Source organism: Poeciliopsis prolifica, unplaced genomic scaffold (assembly GCF_027474105.1).
Source record: "Poeciliopsis prolifica strain line A6 unplaced genomic scaffold, Auburn_PproV2 SCAFFOLD061, whole genome shotgun sequence".
In the NCBI taxonomy this organism is placed as follows: domain Eukaryota; kingdom Metazoa; phylum Chordata; class Actinopteri; order Cyprinodontiformes; family Poeciliidae; genus Poeciliopsis; species Poeciliopsis prolifica.
In genome coordinates, this window is record NW_026562436.1 from 2,306,846 (window position 1) to 2,324,839 (window position 17,994).

The window sequence follows — 17,994 nt, forward strand, 5'->3', positions numbered from 1 at the left end:
AATGTATGTGGCTTTACAATTTTCTTAAGTATAAAACCTGTTGCACAATCCTATAACAATACTAAACCTGCAGTCCCTTGGAATGGTATATATCAAAGCATGATTTTGTTGGAACAGCCCACCTAAAGTCAGGAAATAAAATAAATTCGGAATCTGTGGCTAAACCAGAAAAAATGTTGTTCAGGCCCTCTTGAACCAATATAACCAACATTCTAATAGGTTGCAAAGAATGTGTTTGCTTTGTCTGGCACATCAAACCCAGGAATCATCAGCTTCCTAAAATGATGGCGTGAATCATCTTTTGCCAAAAAAACCCCCCAAAAAAAACCTCACCTGTCAAAAAATGAAAAATGACTTGGGCCATTATTTTAAGGTGACAATATCATACTGTACATTGAATGTAACAGAAAATGTGAAAAAGTTCATAAGCTGTGAATAGCAAAAGCATCTAAAGAACTCTGACTTTTTTTTCTGTAGTGAAGAGACAACATTACGCAAAATTGTCACATTTATTCTTTATTTAAAAAAAAAAAGCATCGACATTCCAGTGTTTGTGTTTTTCCATTTTCTAACAAAAGCGGGCGATGAGACGACACTAGATTGTCAAACCCTTATTGTGAGCACATGTAAGATCACAGACATCTTTTCTGCAGCCACAAAAGCAGACAAAAAAAGAAAACATAAAAAAATAGGACAAAAAAATAAAAAAGGGGCTTGACTTTTAAAAAACAACACAAGGTATTAATTATCGGATATGAAAAAAAAAAAAAAGAGGAAACAGGAAGGTGTTATTAGGGATACCGTTTACTATATGTTCATATTTCAATGCCGAAGTCAAAAACCCCAACAAAGGGGGTCAACAGTCATCAGTGCTCCCCCAAGTGAGGCAGTTCTTGGGGTGGGGGAAAAAAAAAAAAAAGCATGTCAAGATTCAGTTGTTTTGTTTTTTTAAAAGTGGGTGTCAAAAGCAGGCAGGGACAAATGATCCCTTTCTACTTTAGCTGCTTAAAAAACAAAAAACTAACACAAAGTCCTTCGAAAAGGCTGCGCTCAAATTTTATTTACACTTAGGTCCAATGTTCTATTGGTTGGAGACCCATCCCAGAGCAGAATGATCACAACACACGCAAACACACACACACGCAGGCACGCACGCACACACACACTAAAGCGTCTGGCAAATGGGCGTTTCTAAGTGTGTCACTACATACAACGGTATCCGTCGATTGCATAGAGACGGATTCTTCTCACCAGAGCAGCGCGTGTTCCTGGTAAACATTCAAGTTCGGATCATCGCTTGAAATGATCCTTAAATAATGGGAATCGGTCGAGTTTTAAACCGGGTCAACAGACTTGTTCACAAGCACCACTTCTGTAAAAGAAAAGAAAGGTAAGAAACAAGGACACACCCAAAAAAAAAATAAAATAAGATTAGCTCGTCTTTTTGTAATACTGTAACTACAGGTGGTTCAAAGCAACACACAACATACGCAAAAAAGACAACTGCAAAGAAAGACGACAAAACTACTCTGAAACACAGGAGGGGAATTATCTGTCAGTCTGAATGGCTCCCTGCTCAGCTGCTGCCCAAAAAAAAAAAAAAGTTACAATTATTAGGAAAAATAGAAGCAGCAGGGGGAAAAAAACAAAAAAATCCAATAAAGCAGCATGTCGACGGATCCCTCCTCCCTCAGGGCTGAAGTTGTGCGTCTCGCCGTGATTGTTCTCGACGTCACCGGAAAACAGGAAACTCGCCGACAGACGGGATAGTGGTTCGTTGTGTCTTATACTCTCGTTCAGTCGAGGAGTTACAGTTTATATTATGTACAATAATTTATTAGATTCTAAAACTGTATATTTATTTTTTATTCTTCCTAATGTAAGATAATTCTTCAAAAGAGAGTGCACCTTTTTTTTGTGTGTTTTGTTTTTAATTTTGCAGATGCTGCATCAGTTCATGAGTTTTATTCTTTTCTTCTTCTCTTTTAACTTACACAACTTACAGGCTTTATGTACTATTAAGAGTTGCAGGTGGTCCGGAGAGGCAGGGGGGGTATGGGGGGATAGAAAGTAGTGAGGCTGGATCGGAGCCGGACAGCGTGGCCGGGTTTTCTGCTCGACTCACAGGGCAGAGCTGGTGGGTGATGGAGTGCGGTGGGTACAGTCATCTTCAGTCTGGGGTGTGATGTCTTTTCTTTTTTTTTCTTTCAGATTTTAAGGTTCTTTATAGTTTCGGCTCTCTTTTTGAGTAGATCTCCCACCTCCTGTAGCGAGCGCAGGTAACTGCTCTGCACCTTGTCCATAGCAGCCTTCGTAAACGACGCCTCCTCCTGAAAACACAGGAACATCAGCCGCTTTCAAAAGCATTCAGATTTTAACTATAATTTACATATCTGATAACTTGTTTCAATATACTTTATGCGGTACAGTGGACCAACAGGGAAATGAAATGTTATCCTAACTCGTATCAGCCACGAATCCTTTGAAAAACAAACAAAAAACTGAAAAATCACTGTGAATGATCATCTTTGGTAGCAGCAAATCTGAAAAGCCTCCGACTAAAGACTGTTGCAATATTGTCGTGCTAATCCACCTCATTTGATTTTGCTGAGCTTCTTTACATTTCTGTCATGCTGCTTGGCTGAAAAACCAGGAAGAGAGACGACCAAGATATCATTTTTGGAATGCTAATCAGCTGCTCTTGATGTTAAAAAAAAAAATCCTTTTTACCACAGGATTGAATGGCTCCCCAACATGAAATTGTTGTCCCACTAACTGAAACTTAAGACATTTTAAGACCATCATGAATGTAATTTAAGACCTACTGCACCACAGAAATGTATGAACTTGGTCCATCCAACTGGAGACAAATGTGCTAGATGCAAAAAAGCTAGCTAGCGAGTAAGGTACGCTAGCAGTTAGCGAGCAACTCAAGCATTTGCCTGACATAAAAGCCAAGCGAGAAAAAAAACATACAATATACAAGATGAAAGAATGCTGCCACAGCAAAATATAAGATCTGTGATTAACATATTACAGAAAAACTTTTTTAAAAATGAAGATGAAATTGAGGCCTAAAAAAGTCATAAATTTATGACTTTTTTAAAGGATGCAGACACTGTGTGAATGCATATTAAGGTATTTGACATTTGAAATACTAAAGTAGGCAATTCTAAAAATGGTCCACTGTCAACCAGCATGTCTCATTTTCCAGCATTTTTAAATTTTTTTTTTTATAATATATGTAACACATTTAAAAATCAGAAACCACCCTTTTGGTGGAATGAGAATATTTTGAAATGTATGTAAGTTTTTTCTCATTTTGCCAACATTAAAGGACATAAATCTGGTAGTGAATATCTGGCAATGCCAAAGAGATTTCCTTATTTAGGGTGACTGTCAGACAAACCCACCAGGTCACATTTGCATGTGTGATTAGCAATAGTCACCTCACTGATGCCAACTGAGTGACTTGGTTGCTACATTCAGCAACATTTTACACACACAAACAAAAACAGCAAAATTAAAATGGTATCATATTGGCCAGAAAGCTACAAGTGGTGGATCATTACAAGAAAAACACGCAAAAAGCTGGTCAACAAATACATTAATGTTTCAAATGCTGTCAGACCATTTTATTATTGAGTAGAAATATTTTTGCACCTACCCTTGAGCATCCTTTCAAGGTTAAACTGGCTAGTTTTAGGGCGGTAATGCCAGACTCTTGCCCCCTGATGTGCTCCACTGCCTGGGTAAGTAAGTCCTGCAGGTTCCCAGTCAGCTCCTGGAATCCACACACCACCAACGGCTGCAAGCGACACGGCAGAGAGGCAACATGAGACACACCCATACACACAGAGACCTGACAGAGCTGCAGGTGAGGTGTGTGTATGTGTACCATTGCAGTATTGGCATCCTTTTTCTTCTTCTTCTTCTTTTGTAAACTTGTCTTCAGCGGTCGCAGGATCTTGGCACAGTAGCTAGCGCTCCACAACACTATGCTCACTGTCTGCAGAGCAAACCCGGCAAAGTGTTTGTTTCAAATTATTAGAGTACTAAGAAAATAAATAAAAAGTAGCAACAAAAAAAAAAACCACATATATTGGAGGAGAAGAGTTTTACCTCAAGAAAGAAAACTAGATTTTCTAATAAAGATGGTTGAGTTTTTAATTTGCCCTCATTCATTTCCAATAAGTCTCCTTTGCTTTTATTTAGTATTTCTGTGGAGAGAACATAGAATTATGACGAATGAAACAAAACAAATGGAGTCTAAAATATAACTAAGCCGGTACCTCACCTTGAAGTTGAACAACTAATGACTTAAAAACGTTACAGATCTGAATCTGAAGCTCTGATGATTCGTCTAGGACAGTGAACACACACACACAAAACAAAACAAAAAAACATTAAGTATCAGGTGAAACACAGCGAGCCATTCTTCATCGGGACTCAAAGCTGAGGTCATTTCCTCTCACCGAGTCCGGCCGATTCCAGCTCCTGCAGGTGGACCGAGAGCTGCAGCGCCGCAGCCTGACAGTGGCAGCTGCCGACAGACAGCGCCGAGGCCAGCCGGGTGCAGGGGGGGCCCAGCAGGGGGTACTGGGACCATGAAAGAAAAACAAACGCTGTGTTACGGAGATGGTGTTGTGTGTTTTCCAGCCATATTAAATCATTATATAGCACAGTTAAGAAGCAATGTTGACTTCAGTTGTTATAAAAATGCTGCGATATCGATCAAATATGACTTCAATTACAAAGACAAATTTCTTTCAACACCTTAAAGAGTTTCTGTCTCTTTAAATATTCCTGCTCTTTCTGAAGCTCCGCCTTCAGGAAGTCATCACAACATGGCTCCTCTACTAACCCTTTAACAACATTTTTAGCAGCGATTCACAGCGAAGCAGCTCCTATAAAGAGTTCAGCTGATGTGCAGTTCCTACAGGTGTTTACCAATTGCTGTAGGCTAGTCTGAAGGAGCTGAGTGGAGGAGTCTCAAGGGAGAGGAAGGTTGGAAACAGCAGCTCAGAGGAGGAGCTTTGTCCTCAAAGGCGGAGCTATGTCCACCCAGGTGTTTTGAACAACTGAATGGTTGCCACGGGTGATTAAACGATTTATCTTGATGTGTAAAAGAATCAAGGCAACACTCACGGTGTGTTTTTGGAAATAATGTAACATGAAAATGATGTGAAGCTGAAAAAAGTTGATTTGTAGAGCTGCCCCTTTAAGAAGCAGAGCCTCATATCCTGTTCTTCTTGCTGAGAATACACACCAATCTCGCCCAATACCAACAGAGCAAGCATCAGCGCTGGCCTGACCTGTACCTGTGTGTGTTTCTCTGCGATCTGCGCCGATGCATGCAGCGTCTGGTTGAGCTGTGATAGCAGGCTGCGGTGGAGCGAGCTCCTGTCGCCGACGCCGTTCTCGTTGGACATCTCAGAGTTCTGCTGCGAGGCGGCGTGTCCCGACGGCGTGAGCGAGGCGAGCAGGCGCAACGTCAGCGAGCGGATCCGCAGCCAGGCCTTCTCCTCCTCCAGAGAGCGAGTCCGCTGCTCATCGGTCAACTGCCTGTGAAGGGGGCAGAGGGGAAAAAAGGAAAGAAAAAAAGGCGAACATGTAGGTTCACTTTTTGCTTTTGTGAAAGAGAAAATATATATATATTCCATACCTTTGTTTAGGGTCCCAGTTTGTGAATACAGTAAGGTCTCTGTTGTCCCTTAAAGTATCCCAGGGGACATCGTCTTCCTCTGAAGACAAAGACATGGCCTTAACACTTTCCTCTAGACTCAAGACGCTGAAAAAACAAAGACAGCTCAATCAAAGGAGAACCGCCTGCAAAACCTGACGGCTGTTACTCTGCGGCGCCTGGTCTTACACGTCCGCCTCCAGGAACAAGTCCAGCAGCATCCTCTCAGTGCGAACCTGGGCGAAGTGCAGCGATTGGTTCAGCCGGTTCCTGAGAGCAATGAACTCCGGGATTTTTTCAAACGCGCCGTACTTGTACGCCTGGATGATGTACTCGGAGGTCTGGCATGGAGCAGCAGGGAAAAAAAAAAAAAAAGAAATGGTGTTTAGGGAGTCGAGGGCGGTGGGAGGGTGAGATTTGGAGCGGGGGAGGTGGGGACGCACGCTTACATCTTTCTGGTTGGAGTGGAAAAACCTGAGGGAGAAGTTGCAGGACTGGGAGGCAGCGGAGAACTGACCCAGAGACTCGGCGTAACGCGTTAACAGAAACCTGTGGGGGGAAAAAAATAAAATAAAATAAAATAAAAAACAGACAACTGATCAGAATCTGTAGGCAGAATGTCAGAGGAAACTGTTACCACTGGAAAATAAATTATATACAGAGTTTGAGCAGCAATATTCAACCACTATAAGCATTTTCAAGGTAAGTTTTAAAAATTTTCCAGCACCAAATACCGAAAAAAAAGGGAGATCATTAATATCTTGTGATTGAATTCTAATTTCTACAGCAAAGTAAACAAAAACCTAAGAAATTGTACATTTTGAAATTCCTCTGAGACAGTAATTTCACAAGAAAATATATCAAAAATACACTAAAGGAATGCTGCGCTCTGGCATTTTTGGCAAAAAAAGTCTATTTGGTTGTTTTAAAAAACTGAATTAAAAACATCTTAAAATTGTTCTTGTTAAGTTTTCTAGCATTTAGCAAATAAAAATAATTTTGGAAATTATAACTGACCTAAAACAAGAAAAGTTTTGTCTCATTTCATTTCAGACATTTAGAAAAATAAAATTGTCAGAAAATATCAGTTTCCACATGTAGGATTTAAGCAAACAGACTGCACTTATTACAGAACTGCAAAGTTAGACAATTGAGGACTTTCCTTGAAACTTTGAACTCATCCAACTCAAATTCAAGCATTTTCAAGGTTTTTAAGCAATTCAGTGAATACGTTTTGTAGTAATACAAAAAAGCTGCACCTAAATAAAGTTTTATCAGTTATCCAGCTGAAAACAGGATGCACAAGCTTATATAAAATTCACAGATCGTGTCTCCTGAGCCACGTGGTTGAACTGACCCTATGGTGTCGTGCTGTATGTGCTTGGCATCCAGGCTGGAGTAAAGGTCCACCACAGGCTCAAAGGACCCCAGGCGGCAGTAGAGGAGCAGCAGCAGCAGCTTGAACTGAGCATTGGAGGAGCTGTGAGACAGACCCTCCTCTAGGAGGCCAAGACACTGCCACACCATGTCCTCATCTCCTGCATGCGCAAACACAAGGACAACGTGGAGATGATGCTTCGGCTGGAGTTACAAGAGTGACAAAAAAAAAAAGATTCTAAAAATAGGTTGACCTGTTTCTGTCCACAGGTCTATGTACACATGAGCTGCCATGAGGCAGTACATGTCAGAGAACTGCAGCTCGGTCTTAAGGGCGCTGCTCCCTGTAACGAAAAGAACGAGAGAGTGAATAAAATAAATCAGGCACTAAAGAAATCATTAACCCTTTGACTTCCTTTGACTTGTTTTTTTAAAATCACACAACACTTTTAAGTTTCTATCAGCAAGTTTCAAAATGCTGCTAACTCATTATGCAAAGCAGAAGTCCTCCAGGCCACTAGAGGGAGTCGATCAACAAATCAACCAGATCCTCAGCAAATGGAAAAGAAGTTGAAGTAAAAAAGATATATTTATGTAGGTAATATTAGCTGTTCCAGTCTCCCCCTAGTGGTCTGGAGCACATCTGATATTGTGATGTTTCATAGTTTTCCAAAATAGAACAAACATTCAGCAGATCTCTTACTTCATAAGAGCTGTGAGTTTTCAAATGTTTGGATGAACCACTAAGAGACTTAATTCTACCATGCTGAGTCAGAAACATAAAAATGTGGGGAATGCATCGATAATGGAGCCCCTGGGGATCCTACGTTCAACATGGTGGACTATGAGTGTTTTTTGGGGTTTTTTGAGGCTCTCGCACTTCTTTACTCTGTTCAGACCAGCGTACGATGCTGAAAGGTCGATTACAAAATAATAAAACAAACAGAAATGGTCACCAGCCGTACCAAACTTGAGGCCGTGGTGATAGTGAGCCTTGAGCTCGGCGATGAGGTGCAGCTTCCCGCTGACGTCCAGGGAGTGATGCAACCCCAGGGCCCGACTCAGCTGACAAACACACAGATGCCTCTGGAGGGAATTGGTGTCCTCTGGGAAAGCGAAGCCGTCCTCTCCTTGCTCCCCCAGTGGGACCACTTCGCTCAGCTGGTTGATAAACTGCAGGAAGAAAAGAAGCAAAACGTATCTATGTTTTACACACTAAACCTTTGCTGTTCCACAGGCAGGCTCTGAAACCTGACCTGCCAGAGTTGCAGTTCAGTTTTATTTTGAGGTGACTTTTTGTTTTTCTCATTCAATTAGTTTTAGTTCATTTTTAGAGTGTGCTTGCTAGTTTTTACCAGTTATCATTGATTGAAAATTTTTTAGCTTACCTTTTGTGATTTATAGTCCTAGTTTCAGTTATTTTGCATTTTGGTTCATTTTTAGGTGCAAACTCAAAACATATTGTATAGTTTTTATTACTATATTGATTGGCTAATGAACAGTAATGGGGACTTGAGTCATTAAAATCAAGACTTGAAACTTGACTTGAAAAAAATGCTCAAAGACTCTGACTTGACTTTGACTTTCACACCGTTGACATGGGACTTGACTTGAAGCTATTCACTTGAAAAGACTTGATATTTTACTCAATGTCTTAAAATGTCAAACACATTATTTATAAAGTGACCCCGTTAATTCATTTCACTCATTCTGTATGAACAGGCGCAGACCATCCCTCTGTTCTTTCACTCTGCATGTTTAGTGCTTAAGCTGCAGCACAACCAATCAAATGAACAAGATGGGGGGAAAAACTGAGACAAAAAAACGCTCAGAGCAGATATGCTCTGTTTTCAGTTGGATATTTCTTGATTGATGAACTTGAGAAAACATTTTTGTTAACTGAAATAAATGAAAACAGTCATTAATTTGGAAAAACTACAACATGACCTATATAGTGTATTTCTTTTGGGTACATCAATCAAGAAATATCCAACTGAAAACAGAGTGAGACATGCAAAACCTGCAAGACCAGGATCTCAGATGGAGAGACAACAACTTCCAACTGTTTGGCATTTGAAGTTTTATAAAGAACAGTAAGCGGCACTTTTCCTTTACTATGAGACAATTGTTTATACTCTTCTCTTTCACTTGTCTGCTATGTTTAGTCATGCTGTATAAATCCGGTGCTTCAAACGTCTCCGCGTTAATGAGCGCCGTGTTAGCTCAGGAAGCTGAGGGATAGTGAGTGGGGCTCCGGATCGGAAAGCAGATTCTGGACCTGAACTCAGGGAAGAAAGTTTCTCTCTGTCCAATCATAATGATGAACCGGGTCCATCCACAGGATGGATAGTGTCTTCATAAAGGAAACTATGGTTTCTTAAACCCCTTTCCCACCCTGCTCCCGTATTAGTATTTTCCCACAGCTCTTACATTAGTCTCCATCTCTGACAGTAGATGGAGACATTTCCCAAATTCTCAAATCTAAAATTTGACAGATATGAGTGAATTAGAAGACATCTATGTTGGGAAATTAAACTGACAATAAATAGATTAAATGCAGTCAGTGCATATTAACTCTACTGTTTTCTCAGTTATAACTCTTCAAATGTCGGCATGATGGTTGTTGCACAGAACCCATCACCAAGGATTATAATTTTACTAGAAAAACAAATCAAAACCCAATAATTTTGCTATCCTTCAGAAATTGCTCTAAAAGTAAAAAATTGTCCAGTTGTAAGGATCCTGAACGTGACGCTGTGGGGAAGCGCTGAGTGTCTCTGAATGAAAAAGCATCACATTATTTTGTGTCTTGGTCAGTGATTCTGATTCACGCAACATGTTTTTATCAATACTGAGATGTGAAATTGGCTGTAGATTTAACCGCACTTGAACTGACATATTTATTTTACCATCACATCAAAATTCAAAACCACTGGGCTTTATTTACAATGAGTGCGTTGTGTGTTTGATTTTAAAAAGAACACATTGTCTATCGTTTGCATTTAGCATAATTGGAACATTGTTAATAAAAAAAAAAACGACTCAAAAGGACTTGAAATTTCAAGCTCCCGACTTGACTTGACTTTTGCCTGTCTTTACTTGAGTCTCGACTCAGACTTGAGGACAAAGACTTGAGGCTTGCAAAACAGTGACTTGGTCCTACCTCTGGTAATGAATATTCATCAGAAAAAAACATTTTTAAAAAAACTAATTCAATTATTGTTCAACAACCAATTAACCGGTGTTTTCTCCCAACTTTTGCTGTCTTCGTTTGCAGACTCGCGTAAGTGCTGTATGTTTTACTTAGTTTTATGAATACACTATATAGGTCATGTTGTAGTTTTTCCAAATTAATGACTGTTTTCATTGATTTCAGTTAACAAAAATGTTTTCTCAAGTTCAGTTTCCTTGTTGTGGTTGATTACAGTAACCTTGGTCCTACCTGGACGTGCTGGTCTGGAGTCAGCAGATGAAGGTATATCTTCAGGTCGGTGATGCAGCACGGCTTGTCTCCGAACTTCCTGAAGAACTGCACCATCAGGTCTTGAGGCTCGCCTGTTTAAACCAAAGCAGCAGAGTGTGATGTGAAGCAGCAGCTGCAGGTAGGTGAACAGCTCCTGCCGCCCTACCTGGCAGGTTCTCCTCAGGGTAGCCTCGTTCTCTCAGTCGATGCATCAACTCCAGCCGGGCTAAGTAAGGCCCTCTGAGAGAGCGAGAGTCTTTTTCGTCTTCTACTTTGATTCTCTCCTCCACAAACCTTACCACCTCGGCCACGGTGTGATGCACTGAACCCTCCGAGCAGCTGGAGACACAGAAACATGGTGAGAGCGCCGCCTCCTTCCCCCCAACACCGTGCTTCCTTATTAGAATCTCACTCACTGTTCGCCGTCCTCTGGCGGGCTCCACGACTGGTCCATCAGGTGGAACAGAGAGTCGAAGTAGGAGGGGTAGAACTGCCAGTCGTCGGGACTGTAACAGGAAACAGATTAAAGACTTTTTAAGACCACCATGAATGGAGTTTAAGACCTGCGTCTGCACAGAAAGGTAAGAACGTCATCCAGCCAGCTGGCAATAAATTTAGTCTGACCAATGAAAAGGGCTCGCTAGCAAGAGAATGTTAGCAATTAGCTACCGACAGCCTCAGCCACAGGCATAATAAAGGTATTTATTATTTCATTACTATGTGTCTATAACTCAAGACATAGAACACAACATAGATGTCTGAGTGCAACTGAAATGTCAGAAAAGTCCTGCAGTAAAAAATTTATTTAAAAAAATAAGATAAAAAATTGAGACATTTAGAGGCCTCAATACTTTCAGATACATGAATTTAAGAATTTTTAAGGCTGCCTGGACAGTCTGTATTACTGACGACTCAGCAGCGATCTGCAGCAGACTGAACAGTGTTTCATGTCAAATCCTCCAACAATAAAGACAGGAGGTGCTTTGACTGCTGACACTGGCTTCGTTTCTATTAACCGTAAAACTGTGTAAAATTGGGATTCGCTCAACATAATCACGTCAAGTTCGAAAAGACTCGTGTTTTTTAGACACAGTTTTGTGCTCTTCAGCCACATTAAAACCTACGTAATTTGCCAAACGGAAACACTTTTGTTGCATGTTGCTCGTTCGTATCCAGCGGCAACGCGCTCATTTGTAGGTACTGGCCACCCTGGTTAATGTCCAGCATCACAGTTCACATAAAGTTGTGTCATTTTATCGTGTTGAATCCGTAACTCTTGTGTAAAATCACTGACTACATTTTCCACAAAGTGTCACGCACATGGTAGGCTCCAAAGTAGGCGGGGCTTGTCGCCTGAATAAAACGCCAACATCTTCTCTGATTGGATGATAGCTGAAAATTCCAGTTTCAATAACTCTAAGCTCATCATCTGTTATTTGAAATCATGTTGCATCATCCTAATCCAACAAGAAACAATTATTCTGCCGAATGTCTTGATGGAGGCATACAGAAGAACGCTACAGCCAATTTGGTGGCGGCATTTAAGTGTTTTTAAGCTTTCGTCCAAAATTTTATTTTGGACGATTATATGTTTATTCCAAGAACTATGAATCAAACAACCAAACAAAAACATTCTTATAAATGTTTACCCACTTTTTCAGCAGCAGCTTTTGGGCCAGGGCGTTGCACTCCGGCCAGCGTTCCAGTCGAGTGTAGAGCATCATGCACTTCCTCTCCCTGCTCTGCAGCTCACTGGTCAGTTTCTCTGTGGAACAAAGTTCAAAATGAATACTGACGATAAAAACAATAGTGACTTTTTCCAACCTTTATGTGTCATAAAAATGTTAGGAAATCAACAGGAAAAAACAGATCATTGCTGTTGCACACACCAAGAGGGAAGCTGTTATTCAGTCATATTTGAGCCAAGAACTTTGTTCTACTATGTATAAAACAGAAATATTGCAAAAAAAAAAAAACAAAACAAAAACATCCACCTACCTCCCAGTGGACTCCTGATCACATCGAGAGCTTCTTCACACTTCCCCAGACGCTCCAGGATCATAAAATACAGCTGCACCTGCAGCCGCATGGTGGAAGACAAAACTACGCTGAAATTCTGCTACCAAGAGAGCATTTTAGAGTTGAACATTCTAGTTTGTATGCAACTTTGGTCTGTTTGACAATTAATCGATTATTAAATTAGTTGACGATTATTTCAGTAATCGATTCCTCATGATCAATCGTTTCGGCCCTACGCTGTCCAGGCTGGAGGTCACAGGTCAGAGGATGACGCAGACGTCAAGCAGTGAGGCTTACCTCTGCTTCGGCTTCGATCTTCTCCTCTTTCACCATTTTCTCCACCATGCGCTCGGCCAGAGGCAGGAACATGGTCTGGGCCAGCTTCTCATCCTTCGCTGAGATCGCCTACGTTACAGAGAGAGAGTCGCCTTTTGACTTCATGTAGACATAACAAAAGAAATGTGAACAGAAAGCCTGGCCGTACCTGCATCACCAGACTCATGACAGACCAGAAGTAATATGGATTCTTGGGGACAATTTTGTACAAGGCCATCCCTGCCTATGAAGTCACGAATAAAGTTGTTTTTATCCATCTTGTTACCGACAGGGAAGGAAAAAAAAAATCAGCTGTTAGTATCGTTTGTTTCCTCACCTGCTGCATCTTCTTGTACTCTCCCACGCGGGCGTAAGCCATGAAGAGGTGAGAGTGATACTCCTCGCTGAGCGGGACCTTCTTCACCGCCGCTTCGTACAGCTTGGTGACCAGCTCGGCTGGAAGCGGACGGTGAACCGTTAACTCAGAGTGCCACATCAACCGCCAGGAACGGGGGCGTGAATACTTACGGCGGTGCATCTCCCTGTACAGAATGGTCAGGGCCTGCAGAGAGTTGTCGTCAGTGGGCTCCAGGGTGGTCACCTCCTGGGCCAATGAGAAGGCTTCATCCTGCTTCCCTGTCCTCTGCAGGCCGATGGCCTTTAAGACCTGCAGAAAAAAAAAAAGCAGAACGTTTGGAAAAAAAATGCTGATGATGCCGTTTACTAAAGGTGAGGCTGCATGGATATGTTGCCAACGTGACATCACGTGCACAAGATGCCACCCCCCAGCTCCCTGCTTGAGGGCAAAAAGCTGCTAGCTAACAATGGCTAACGCACTAAATCTTAAACGTACGCGTGATATATACAAGAAGGAGGAGTACAATGCTTTGCTACTAATTGTCAACACTACAAGAACTAGATAAGATCAGAAAAAAGTTTTAATTTAAAAACAAAATAGCGAGGGAGAGCGAAGTAGGTCAGTCGCTAGCCTGACTATGACAATTTTAACATGTAGGTGTGCTGTGGGATTCAGTGTTTTGGTTCAGCTAGAAAAAGAAAAAAAAAAAAAAGGCAACTCACACACCACCTCTCTGACAGCTCATCAGTAGGGCAAGTGTTTAAATTAGCTAATCAACACCACAGTGATCACTTATTAATAATTACAATAATAATTGTGATACAAGCATCAAGTCTAAAAACATAAAACTGGGAAATGTTTGCAAGTTTTTTGGGGGGATTGAGCCCTACGTCAGTAGAAACTAAAACTAAGAATACAAGTGTTTTGAGTTATCGTTCAATGATTCTTCTGCATCATTTTTCCTCTTTATGTGGGTCACTGCAGTAAACGAAGGTCTCAAGGTTTCATTTTGTTAAAGGAATTTTTCTACCGCCACAGTGCGGAGGTGGATGGCATGTTGAAAAAAAACCAAACACCTTTTGCCATCCACCGTTGTACACATGCACAAAATTTCTGGTTGTAACCAAACAACAAGCAACCTGTCTATATAAACACAACATGCATGGGGCTGCAGGGTACGACCAATATGGTTACAAAATTGATCAGATTTCTCAATAGTGCAACTGAAAGAAAATACAAAAAATATCTGGTCGAACCTGCAACCTGTTTTTCGAGGGTAAAAAAAAATAGTCTCTGTTTTATGGTTTTATTTGCTGGAAACAACAAAAAAAAACACACACTTTCATCACTCGTTCATCACCAGCAGTGTGTTTGGACCATTGTGGGCAAAAAAAAAAAAAAAAAAAGAATCTCTGCCCCAAAAAAATAGAATTTTCTGAGTTTGAAAGGTTGCAAATTTTCCAGAAAATAAAAAAAAGATCCCACTCACCTTGGCACAGTGCAGGTCCTTGTGTTTCTTCAGCAGTTTATCTGCCTGCTGTATTGCCATCTTATTGTTGCCATTATCAAGGTAATCTGAAGAAACATAACAAGACAATAACTGCTACAGTCATTCAGATTCTGAAGATTTAGTATTTCTCGCAGGAGGGGGTGGATCACGTCATTAATAAATCCTCCAGAGCAATTGCTTCATCTATGGAGATGAATAATTAACAAGATTGTTTTTAAGTAAGCAGTACTTTTTATGTGTCATATGAGAGGAAATGATTCTGATCTTTGGAAGACTTTTAGAACTTCTTGGAGAAGGTTTCACTTTTTTTGTTTTTTAAAAAGATGTAGCTTAAAAAGTGTAAAAAAAAATAAAATAAAAAAAACGTTCTGCCAAAATATTTGCAGCTTAATGTACTGTAATGTTGCAGAAAAAAAGAAGAAGAAACTTTATGGCGCAAAGAGTCTCCCCCTTCCCCACCTGTTGCTGTACACTTCCAGTCAGCTGGCTCCTACACTTTTTCCCTTTGCTTATACGACACAGAAATTAAGTTTTTGGAAATACTGACTGTCATGAAAAACAAAGAGTTGCCTTGTGAAACTAAAAGAAATCCACACTGATTTTTATTAGGCAACATTTTTTTCCTGGGGTTCCACCGTTAAATCGGCCGCAAGTTCCTTCATTTACCGTGCCAACGTTGGCTCCAAAAGAAAAAATTTTCTTGTAATTCTTAAATATTTCTACTGATCAACTTCCACTATCGCATTGTTCCAAATGTCTTCTGGAAAAAGATGTATTCTTTGGAGGATTCTTCCTCTCGTCTAGCCCGCAACAAGGCCTGCGGTACTAGCACTGGATCCAAACCCTGTACATGGTGTACTGCTGTATTCTGGCTGATCAGCAATCTTTAAAAAGCCTGACCTGTTGATTCCCACTGGAAAAATTTTTTTTCTTCCTTTTTAAATCAGAAAAGTTCCCAAATATAGCAACAAAAATCACTACATTTTTTGTTAAATTTTTCAGATAAACATATCTGGGTCGATTTATCAGTGCGCCGTTATTATTAATATATTAAAAAGACAGTACAATAACGTTCTACATGTAATGCACCTTTAATAACCAATGTCAATATATTTTATTAATTGTTGCTTTACTGCTTGAAATAAAGGCAATTAATGTAGATTTTTATTTTAATTGCATCATAATTAAATCTCATCACACCAGCAGATGATTTTAATACCATTTCTCTTTTGTGCTGTTATTGCACAAGGATGACAAAAACGAGCACTATAAAAAAAATAATTAGCTGACATTCTAATGACGCCTCAACATGAAACTACAAACTGCACATCTTCCCCGAATGCCTCGCGAGTATTTGCAGTGTGCGGATGCAGAGCCACAAACTGTTTCGGTCCCTCCAGGACAGCTGGCTGCCAAAATTAACCGGCCGGCGCGGCAGTATGTTGCGATTATGTCACATCTATTCTCTCTGCTCAAGCTGGCGTCGCAGGGAAGGCAAAACCGCTGAAAACTCTAAAGAACAGGCTGGACTCCTGACATTAGGCTGCAGTTCATAAGCGGGACACACGACACGCAGCACAGAGCGTCCTGAAAACAGCAGGGGCACGTAAAATGGAATACTCTTAAAACGTCGGCAGAGTTATTTCTGTTTTCGTTTTGAGTTTTTCCATCCAACTGGTTTTCTGAGCTCTAAAGGCTGTATTCTAGCATGGCCTTAAATGCTGACCTGATGCAGTTGAACTTCCTCATCTCAGATGTCAGATCAAGATGCAGATTTTTTTCCAGCATTTATTTTTTTAATGATCTTGATCAGGACATACTGCTTAAGCTTAACAGAACAACTGCTTTGTGACAGCAAGGCGATGAAATCGCTTTTCTCTCTGGTGTTGGGCTGGAGTGATATTGACAGGACAGGGCTGCCAATACTTTTTTTTTCTTTTTTTAAACAAAAGTAGCATGTTTTCAAAAAATATTTGACAGTGAAATCTGATAGTGCTAGTCTGCCCTGGTGTTCTTGAAGTGCTTCATTGTGTGTTATTGTAGCTAAATGGACCATTTGATCCAGATTAAATCATGATTTATAGCAAAGAAGCAAAACAAAAAACTCAAAACAGACCATGAATTTTTACTACACCAGGGGTAAGTTTGATTTCACTGAAAAATCTCTAGAAACAACTTTAATGAAACTCTTCCTTACAAACACCTTGATGTTGCTACCTGATGGCTAGCTTTGTGTCCGTAAAAAACAAACAAACAAAAAAAAAACCCACATAAAACCAGGTATAATTTCGGTTAAATTCGCCAACAAAAACCCAGTGGACGCCTCTTGTAAAGGCTGCTTGGCGGGTCGAGCGGAGCTCTGACAGCTCCACACCAGCTAGCCAGCTACAAAGCATTGTCCTTAACTCTTGTGATGCTAATGCTAACTAAAGGCTAACTACACAGCAATGCCTTTCAGATACTGCAGCTGCCGCGTTATATTCGGCAGTGTAGTCAAAACCTGACGGGGAAACATCTGCTGAAGTTCGTAAAGTTCTCCAAATGCGTCTGCGACGTCCCGACAGTCTGACAGCCTGATTATCTTGACACATTAGCCAGCTGAGCTCGCTGTCAAACACCGACCGTTAGCAAAAGGAGAAACCTTTCGACTTTGAGAGGGAGCCGCTTCGCACCTTAAATTCCCCCAAACCTTGAAGCGCTTCAACACAAATGCTCGTGAGTGTAGTTTTTCAAACGGGAGGTGCGAGGACTCGCTCAGGCGTCCGCCGCCGCAGCGGTGTCCTTCTCCCGCCTCGCGTTACACCGGGTAAGGTGCACTGTCATTGGACGCTGCGTGCAGCGGAGTCCGCGGCTGGAACCCGAGGGGCCGCATCACCGCACTGAGAACTCCAACAGTCTGTACTGAAGGCAAATAGTCCCCTATAAAACACGGCCTGGTTCTTCAAACTTGCCCCACTGAATAAATATGTATCTTGTTATTGATATCCTACCATAAATAGGTCTGAGTCTCCTGTCGTTGGGATCTTGCACATGGCCTCTCGCCGCCATGGTGGAGTTTACCTGCTGTGTAAATGTTCGCGCATGCGTACTTCCGGTTGTGTCATGCGTGATTAAAGGATCCCCCCCCCCCTGCTGAAATCAGAATAGCATGCGTGTATGGAAATCCGTTACTGTCAATACATGAGCATAAGACGCGACGATTTAAAATATATATTGTGAGAAAATGGAAATTAAAACTTTCCGTCATAGACGGCTTTGCATCACGAGAT

At 41.1% G+C, this 17,994-nt stretch overlaps 1 protein-coding gene across 3 annotated transcripts; it reads right to left on the minus strand.

Annotated features, from left to right (window-relative positions):
- Positions 1-519: 519 nt before the first annotated feature.
- naa25 (N-alpha-acetyltransferase 25, NatB auxiliary subunit) lies at positions 520-17,797 on the minus strand. Of its 3 annotated transcripts, XM_055060759.1 has the most exons (25): positions 17,716-17,791; positions 17,398-17,626; positions 14,705-14,790; positions 13,386-13,524; positions 13,195-13,313; positions 13,027-13,101; positions 12,840-12,947; positions 12,522-12,600; positions 12,177-12,288; positions 10,940-11,029; positions 10,690-10,862; positions 10,503-10,615; positions 8,026-8,233; positions 7,315-7,404; positions 7,041-7,221; positions 6,133-6,232; positions 5,873-6,024; positions 5,666-5,791; positions 5,322-5,565; positions 4,476-4,599; positions 4,298-4,363; positions 4,123-4,220; positions 3,899-4,009; positions 3,668-3,808; positions 520-2,330 (listed from the first exon to the last, which is right to left on the minus strand). In XM_055060759.1, the coding sequence occupies exons 3-25, from the start codon at positions 14,762-14,764 to the stop codon at positions 2,208-2,210; spliced, it is 2,832 nt and encodes a 943-aa protein (XP_054916734.1). In that variant the 5' UTR covers positions 14,765-14,790; positions 17,398-17,626; positions 17,716-17,791; the 3' UTR covers positions 520-2,207. The 3 variants fall into 3 exon arrangements, with proteins under 3 accessions (XP_054916734.1, XP_054916733.1, XP_054916735.1); XM_055060758.1 differs by lacking the exon at positions 17,398-17,626 and having other exon boundaries at positions 17,716-17,797; XM_055060760.1 differs by lacking the exons at positions 13,195-13,313; positions 14,705-14,790; positions 17,398-17,626; positions 17,716-17,791 and having other exon boundaries at positions 13,027-13,135; positions 13,386-13,494.
- Positions 17,798-17,994: the final 197 nt, after the last annotated feature.

Bases quoted from the DNA above. Each gene is read 5' to 3' on its own strand.
- naa25 (XM_055060758.1), bottom strand. From the start codon at position 17,773: ATGGCGGCGAGAGGCCATGTGCAAGATCCCAACGACAGGAGACTCAGA. The intron at 14,791-17,715 runs GTAGGATATCAA...ATGTTTCTTCAG, and splicing joins GAGACTCAGACCTATTTATG to ATTACCTTGATAATGGCAAC. The intron at 3,809-3,898 runs GTACACATACAC...TGTCGCTTGCAG, and splicing joins AGGATGCCAATACTGCAATG to CCGTTGGTGGTGTGTGGATT.